General features: G+C 41.1%; 1 protein-coding gene across 1 annotated transcript; it reads left to right on the top strand.

Annotated features, from left to right (window-relative positions):
- Positions 1-885: 885 nt before the first annotated feature.
- LOC149298962 (ornithine aminotransferase, mitochondrial-like) lies at positions 886-7,313 on the top strand. Its single transcript, XM_089486916.1, has 9 exons — positions 886-1,084; positions 1,379-1,603; positions 2,216-2,311; positions 2,603-2,730; positions 3,157-3,279; positions 3,358-3,486; positions 3,573-3,686; positions 6,305-6,449; positions 7,153-7,313. The coding sequence occupies exons 1-9, from the start codon at positions 886-888 to the stop codon at positions 7,311-7,313; spliced, it is 1,320 nt and encodes a 439-aa protein (XP_089343042.1).
- The last annotated feature ends 475 nt before the right edge of the window (positions 7,314-7,788 follow it).

Raw genomic sequence — 7,788 nt, forward strand, 5'->3', positions numbered from 1 at the left:
CCTTGTCCCTTGGTCAAGGTAAAAATGCTATTCAGCGCTTGAGGCCAGGCTGTTGAGGCTAGCTAATGGTTGGCCCAAATGTAATGTTCTTTGATAAGAGTTTTGCCAAGGTTGTCATTTCTGGTTATGAAGAAATGATGGACCTTGTGACCTCCTGCTGTCTGTAGTTTTCCATACCCCTCAAATCTGAAACTCCTGTCCAGCTTCTACCATGGCTCCTTTCTTCCAGAGCAGTACCTTGGTTTGGTCTTCAAGGCTTGAGATTGCGTTTTGAAGAATTCCAAGAATATTGTGTTTAATTATGTTTAATGTCGGCTTAACTGGAACACTTTCTGCTCTCAAGTAACCTAAGGCATAAGCCGGTATATTGCAAAACCAAAGGGGAACCTGTATATTGCTGATTTCTTCCATTTCGAAAGAATGTTTGAACTATGGGACCTTGGGCTCAACTGATAAGTCACTCAAGAATGGTGCTAAACATAAATACAGAATACCCAGCTAGACACAGACTACTATAAAATATACTTTATTGCAGTGTTTTTCTTATAATAAACAGAATGTCCATATGATGACAAAATTAATCCAAAATTAAGTCCATTGCACCCTTTAAATTCAATTGACTGCACAATTTCATTTTGGGGCCCCTTGGTCAGTGCTGGTCTTGACAACTTGGTTTCCTTAAACATCTTATAGTGCTGCCACCATGAAATTCCTGGAATCCTGCAGTAAAATCTGATGGGTAGTCTTAATCTATGACAAAATGATTAAAATGTTGGGAATCTTTAATTTGAGAAGGTTCTTTAGATTGTGTAGTTCAGGCCCGCTTGGTGATAACGCTTGTTACCGTTTCTCTTTGCAGGCAGTACATACAGTACCCTTTCAGACATGTTTTCCAAGCTGATCCAGAGGCGCACTTTGGGTGCCCTCTACTGCAACCTCAAAGCACCAATGAGCTCCGCTGGGACAGCTGCGACCCAGAAACCAGTGGAAGAGTCGCTAACCTCAGAATATGTGTTCGACAGAGAAGCTAAATATGGAGCACACAACTACCACCCACTGCCTGTAGCACTTGAACGTGGGGAAGGTTTGTCTTTATAATTTTCCATTTAGGTTTAAAGCTAATGTATAATAGAACTCATTGCTATACCACTGTCTAGTAATACAAAGACCCCCCCATTGTAGGTACATGGTAACTAGTACTAGAAACTACATAGTAAAAGGTTTTCTCTAGTGCTCATGTTGCTTACAGAACTGATCTCATGCTTGCTTGTGAAGGAGGACTCAATTGATGGTCCCAAACTGTTGTGAAATATATTGTCATTCATCTCTGAATTATTTTTTTTTTTTCTCGTCTCATAAATATCCTACTCTCCCCAAGGTATATATGTATGGGATGTGGAAGGCCGAAGGTATTTTGATTTTCTGAGTGCTTACAGTGCGGTGAACCAAGGACATTGCCACCCAAAGATAGTCAGTGCCCTGAAGGCTCAGGCAGACAAACTGACACTCACATCAAGGGCTTTCTACAATGATGTGCTGGGAGAGTATGAAGAGTACATAACCAAGCTGTTCAACTACAACAAAGTGCTGCCCATGAACACAGGTAATTTTTGATTAATTAAAAAGTCAGTAGTTGGTGTCCCTCGTTCCCTCTCCTCGCCACTATACTTCAGGCTCATAAACTAATTGTGCCATCAGGTGTGAGAAGGTGATGTAGAGGCGCAGACACAGGATTAAGATAGGCCTGAGCAGTTTAAAGGTCCAGCACCAGTAAATTAGAGGCATAATTGGGCACAGGCATTTGTGCCTAATGCTATAGCTCTGTTTCCCAGGGTGAAACTGGGATTGATGATGCTGCCCTGGCTCAATAAGTGTAGCCAGTAGTTGGATATGACAGGCTGGACCTTACATCTTTATGATTGGAGGGCGTGGCCAGGCATATCCAGCCGGTGGCCACACAGGTAGATCAGGTGTGTATGGAGCAATGCGCATACATACTTTGCACACTTTCTCCCCAGCCTCTCGTCTATGCGGTTCATGCAGCTCTCCTTCCTCCCATGAGCCCGGTCTTCACTGTAGCTTGCATTCTGCTGCCACCCTTCTACCACTGGGTCACATAACGTGTTATGAGATGCCCTTACATGACTCGTTCACTAAATGTTATGTAACAGATTGAAGATGGTGATTTTAGTTGCATAACTGTTCCTTGCTGTAGGTGTTGAAGGTGGAGAAACTGCCTGCAAACTGGCTCGCAAGTGGGCATATACGGTGAAGGGCATTCCAAAGTACAAGGCACAGATTATTTTTGCCGGTAAGATCTGAAGATATAGTTTAAGTATATTGAAACGTCACTCTTTATATTTGCAAAAATTCTCACTTAACTCAATGCTTTAATATTTGTTGCGCTCTAGATGTCAGAATAACTTTCGTCTTGACCCTTGCTGTATATGTAAACTTGTGATATTGTGCAAGTTAATGTGTGCATATTGATGGTACACTGTCAAATATTGAAACTACTTTAAAGGTCATGGTGGCCTTTCTAGTCTTTCCAATCAATTTCAATTCGTCTGACTCTGTATGTACTAACAATTTCTATCTCTAGCTGGCAACTTCTGGGGAAGAACACTGTCTGCTATATCAAGCTCTACAGACCCATCCAGCTATGAGGGCTTTGGACCATTCATGCCTGGTTTTAAAATAATTCCTTACAATGACCTACCTGCCCTTGAGGTACCAGTATAACACATCTTGGGTTATAGTTTGGATTATTTTACTCTTTGATTCTGTTTGTGCCTTAAATTCTCACTGAACAGTGCTCTGCATGACATAGGAACCTCTCTCCTCGGGGCCCCTGTTGCAAGCATCACAGATTAGCCCAACTGGAGTTTATTTGGTGTAATTTCTAAGGCGTCCTTGCATTTTCTATAAATTTCACTTCTGGTATGTTTTGTATTAAGCATTTGTACAGAGCTTTATTCGTCCAGATGCAGAAGACTATAGTTCCTACATGCACCCCACCACCACTGTTCTCTTTGGGCTTACCTCCAAGACATGCAGTCTTGCTTTCCTTAGTTCGGCTAAAGTAACATTCTCTGCAAGGAAGGCTGGTCTTAAAAGTGCTAAACTGGGCCCCTTACCACTTTAATCTTTTCACAGCGAGCTCTACAAGACCCAAATGTGGCTGCTTTCATGGTGGAACCAATTCAGGGTGAAGCTGGGGTTATTGTTCCTGATGAGGGATACCTCGCTGGGGTGCGAAAGCTGTGTACAGCACACAATGTGAGTAGTTATCATGTATAACCATACTGTATATTACCTGTAGATATGTATGGATAACAGATTTCACTGTCTGTTTAGGTACTGTTCATTGCTGATGAGGTACAGACTGGATTGGCCAGAACTGGCAAGATGCTTGCAGTGGATCACGAAAATGTCCGACCAGATATTGTAACACTTGGAAAAGCACTCTCTGGAGGCGTTTACCCTGTAAGCCTCTATTCTTTCTGGTGCAAAGTAACAACTGTGGGGGGAAAAATGGGGCATATAATCTGATTTATTACTTGCATGTTTAGGTCTCTGCTGTCCTTTGTGATGATGAGGTGATGCTGACCATTAAGCCGGGTGAACATGGCTCAACCTATGGGGGCAATCCATTGGCATGTCGCGTGGCAATGGCCTCTCTTGAGGTGGGTGTTCTGGTTAATGTTTCATATGAGCACTATGTGCCTGGTGTTAACATCCTCTACTTGCTGCCCAAATAACAAGGCTTTGACCCCCCCCTTCTGTTTAATGGGTTTATAGCAAGATCAAGGTCTTTACGTCTCAAGTGTGTAATATATTATACAAATATAAATGTGTTCTGTTAAGGCCTCTGAGTATGGGGGGGGGGGAGAGACATAGAATTTTACATCTAATGTGAACCATTTTGGACTTGAAGCAAACGGGGCACATTAAGGCCAGCGGCCAATAAATTAAGTGCTATGCCAACACTGTTGGTCTGTGGCATGTATCGAGGCATGCTCTCCAGGGTCAGTTTTTGGTGTTTTAGCCATGGCCATCTCTCATCTACTCAAAAAAAGCTTAACTTGGAGTATCTCAATGAAAATAAATGTATGACTCCATATCAGCATGGGTTTACAAGGGATCGGTCCTGTCAAACTAACCTGATCAGCTTTTATGAGGAGGTGAGCTCAAGACTGGATCGGGGTGAATCGCTGGATGTCGTATATCTTGATTTTTCCAAAGCATTTGATACGGTGCCACATAAAAGGCTGGTACATAAAATGAGAATGCTTGGGCTGGGGGAGAATGTGTGTATGTGGGTAAGTAACTGGCTCAGTGATAGGAAACAGAGGGTGGTTATTAATGGTACATACTCTGAGTGGGTGACTGTTGCTAGTGGGGTACCACAGGGGTCAGTTTTGGGTCCTATTCTTTTTAATATATTTATTAATGACCTTGTAGAGGGATTGCATAGTAAAGTATCAATCTTTGCAGACGATACTAAGCTCTGTAACGTGGTTAACACAATAGAGGACAGCGCACGATTACAAATGGATCTGCATAGGTTGGAGGCTTGGGCTGGGATGTGGCAGATGAGGTTCAACACAGATAAATGTAAGGTTATGCACATGGGGAAGAAAAATCCAGGCTGGGAATATGTATTAAACGGGAAAACACTGGGGACGACTGACATGGAAAAGGACTTAGGAGTTTTAGTTAACAGTAAATTTACCTGTAGCGACCAGTGTCAGGCAGCTGCTGCTAAGGCAAATAAAATCATGGGGTGCATCAAAAGGGGCATAGATGCCCACGACAAGGAAATAATTCTACCACTGTACAAGTCACTAGTCAGACCACGCATGGAATACTGTGTACAGTACTGGGCACCAGTGTACAAGAAAGATATAGTGGAGCTGGAGAGGGTTCAAAGACGGGCAACCAGAGTAATAAGGGGAATGGGAGGATTACAGTACCCAGAAAGATTATCAGAATTGGGGTTATTTAGTTTGGAAAAAAGACGGCTTAGGGGGGACTTAATAACTATGTATAAATATATAAGGGGGCAGTACAGAGATCACTCCCAGGACCTATTTATACCCAGGACTGTATCTATAACAAGGGGACATTCTCTACGGCTGGAGGAAAGAAGGTTTCTACACCAGCACAGACGGGGGTTCTTTACAGTAAGAGCGGTGAGATTATGGAACTCTCTGCCAGAGGAAGTGGTGATGGTAAACTCAATAAAAGAGTTCAAAAGGAGCCTGGACGTGTTTCTTGAAAGCAATAATATTACAAGTTATGGATATTAGATTAATAGGGACAGAACGTTGATCCAGGGATTTATTCTGATTGCCATATTTGGAGTCGGGAAGGAATTTTCCCCCTGGTATGGGGCAATTGGCATCTGCTTCATAAGGGTTTTTTGCCTTCCTCTGGATCAACACAGTAGGGACACAATATGTATATAGGTTGAACTTGATGGACTTTGGTCTTTTTTCAACCTTATGAACTATGTTACTATGTTACTAGATAGACCACTGACTTAAGTAAGCATATCTTCTAATTGGGATAGCCGTATGCTTAACACATTCAGGGCTAGGGGCTTTCATACCCTAATGCTTGTGTAGTTGGGGTTTGATTTTATACCATGCTTGTCAAACCATGATTCCCCCTTTCCATATTTGATGCATCCACACAAATTATACATTGGTGTTCAGGAGAAATCTAGACATACATAAAATTGGAGCTGATATGTAAAAAAACAATCTATACTAGAATAGAAAATTGTGCCCTAGTTACTGAGGTGTGTGGCGTGCCTGCAAGTGATGGCCACCAGGTGGCTACCTGGCTGCTTATGAGCCCTGCTACTAGTAGATAATGCTCAGTAAGATGGGCAACAGCTGCTGGGAAAATCTGCAACCTTTCTTAGGAAAAGGGAAGCATAACTTCCCTTCAAGCAACTTTTGAGCTCCTTATGCAACTCCTACCATTTGCTTGACTACTCAATTCCGGTCATACCTCCCGTGACATGTGCGGTCTTTAAAAAGTATTATACGACGTGAGCAGAGAACTTCAATTGTATGCTTGGGAGTGTCGTGAAAAGTCACTTGCGCAATTCAAGTATCTAGAAGCTTGATGTAAACGTTTTTTTAAACAAATAACTTTAAAACCATTGATCTGCTTTGTCTATTAAACACTTGCATTAATACATTTGTTCTGTCCCAATAAAACCAAAGCCTTTAGGAATGGCTGGATTTAAAGTGTGGGTTGAGGAGGAATTTATAACTTATGTTGCCTTCAGGTCATTGAAGAGGAAAATTTGGCTGAAAATGCCAGAAAAATGGGAGAATTGCTCAGAGCAGAGCTAATGAAGACTCCGAATGACATAGTTACAAGTGTGAGAGGGAAAGGATTACTGAATGCGATTGTTATAAAACAAACTAAAGGTAAGGCTCAGTCATACTGCTAGATTCCAGCAAGACACTTGTTATAATTCACTAGTCTCCTGCATGTAACAAAATGCATTGATTATCCGTTATGAGAATTCCTAGAGAACAGAGGATCTAGCCAAAATATTTTAATGACATGAGTCAATTTACTAAAACTACCGTATTGCATTGTAACAAGTTTCTGATTTGTGCCTTTTACTTGTTTTGAACTCAACACTGGAAACTGCCAATGATGAATATTTGTCAAGTTCTGTACAAAGTTCTTCCTTAAAAGGTCTTTGTAGCATAATACAATTTGTTTCCCCTACACTAGACATGTAGCTAGACCTCTATAGACATGCTGGTATAATTGGTGGCGATGTAAACAAGCATATCCATTTCTATTGAACTTCTTTTTTTTTTTTAACCCTACTAATAAAGGCTGTACAAGTTTAAAGGGTTAACACTACCATTTTACTAGAATCACTTTATAAAAATAAACTATCACTTTCAAGTTTTTAATCAACTGTATATCAGTCATGTATGCTTTCTAGCTTGGCTTTCTTAGCCCATAACTGCCTGCAATAAAGTGAAAGAATGGCTCAGTCTTAATCACCCAGCTAGACACTCTGATTAAAGCCAATGTAGGAATGGCCTTTGAAGCTAAACCAGGTGTCCTTCAATGCCAATCCCTAACTTTTTTTTTTCTTTTCATTTTCAGACTGTGATGCCTGGAAGGTTTGTCTTCGATTACGTGACAATGGACTTCTTGCCAAGCCCACTCATGGTGATGTCATCAGACTGGCTCCTCCCCTTATAATTAAGGAAGATGAGATCAGAGAATGTATTGACATCATCCACAAGACCATTCTTTCATTTTGAGCACCCTGGTTATTAATGCAACATCTCACTGTAGCTCCTCATGCTCTTGGGTATTCTAGAAAAGGTTTACAGCAGTGGAAACTGACCTGGACCTTTGGCTATCAAACATCTGTATGTGACACTCATTCCCTCAAAGGGGCATCAAGCATTTGCTTTGTCTTTTTCCAGGTTAATGGAAAACAGTTAGTGAATGTACTGAAGTGTTAATAGATTTATTTAACTTTTTGTTGTATAGCTTGAATTTAATAAGTTGCAAAAGGTATTGTATTAGGTTTGCATGAAATAAAGAACTGGTACTATGAAGTCTTATCTGTACATAACTTTTAAAACCTTTTATATGCTGCTCGGTGCGTCGTGTGAAACACTATGTATTGTTAGTGTCTTGGTCAATAAGGCTTTTGCTAATGTCTATTGATAACACCTTAACACAATGCCTACAAATATTTAAATGCATGATTTAAAGGACAAACCTCGC

This window comes from Sceloporus occidentalis, unplaced genomic scaffold (genome assembly GCF_023333645.1).
Source record: "Sceloporus occidentalis isolate IW3139 unplaced genomic scaffold, rSceOcc1.0.p SCAF_30, whole genome shotgun sequence".
Lineage (NCBI taxonomy): Eukaryota > Metazoa > Chordata > Lepidosauria > Squamata > Phrynosomatidae > Sceloporus > Sceloporus occidentalis.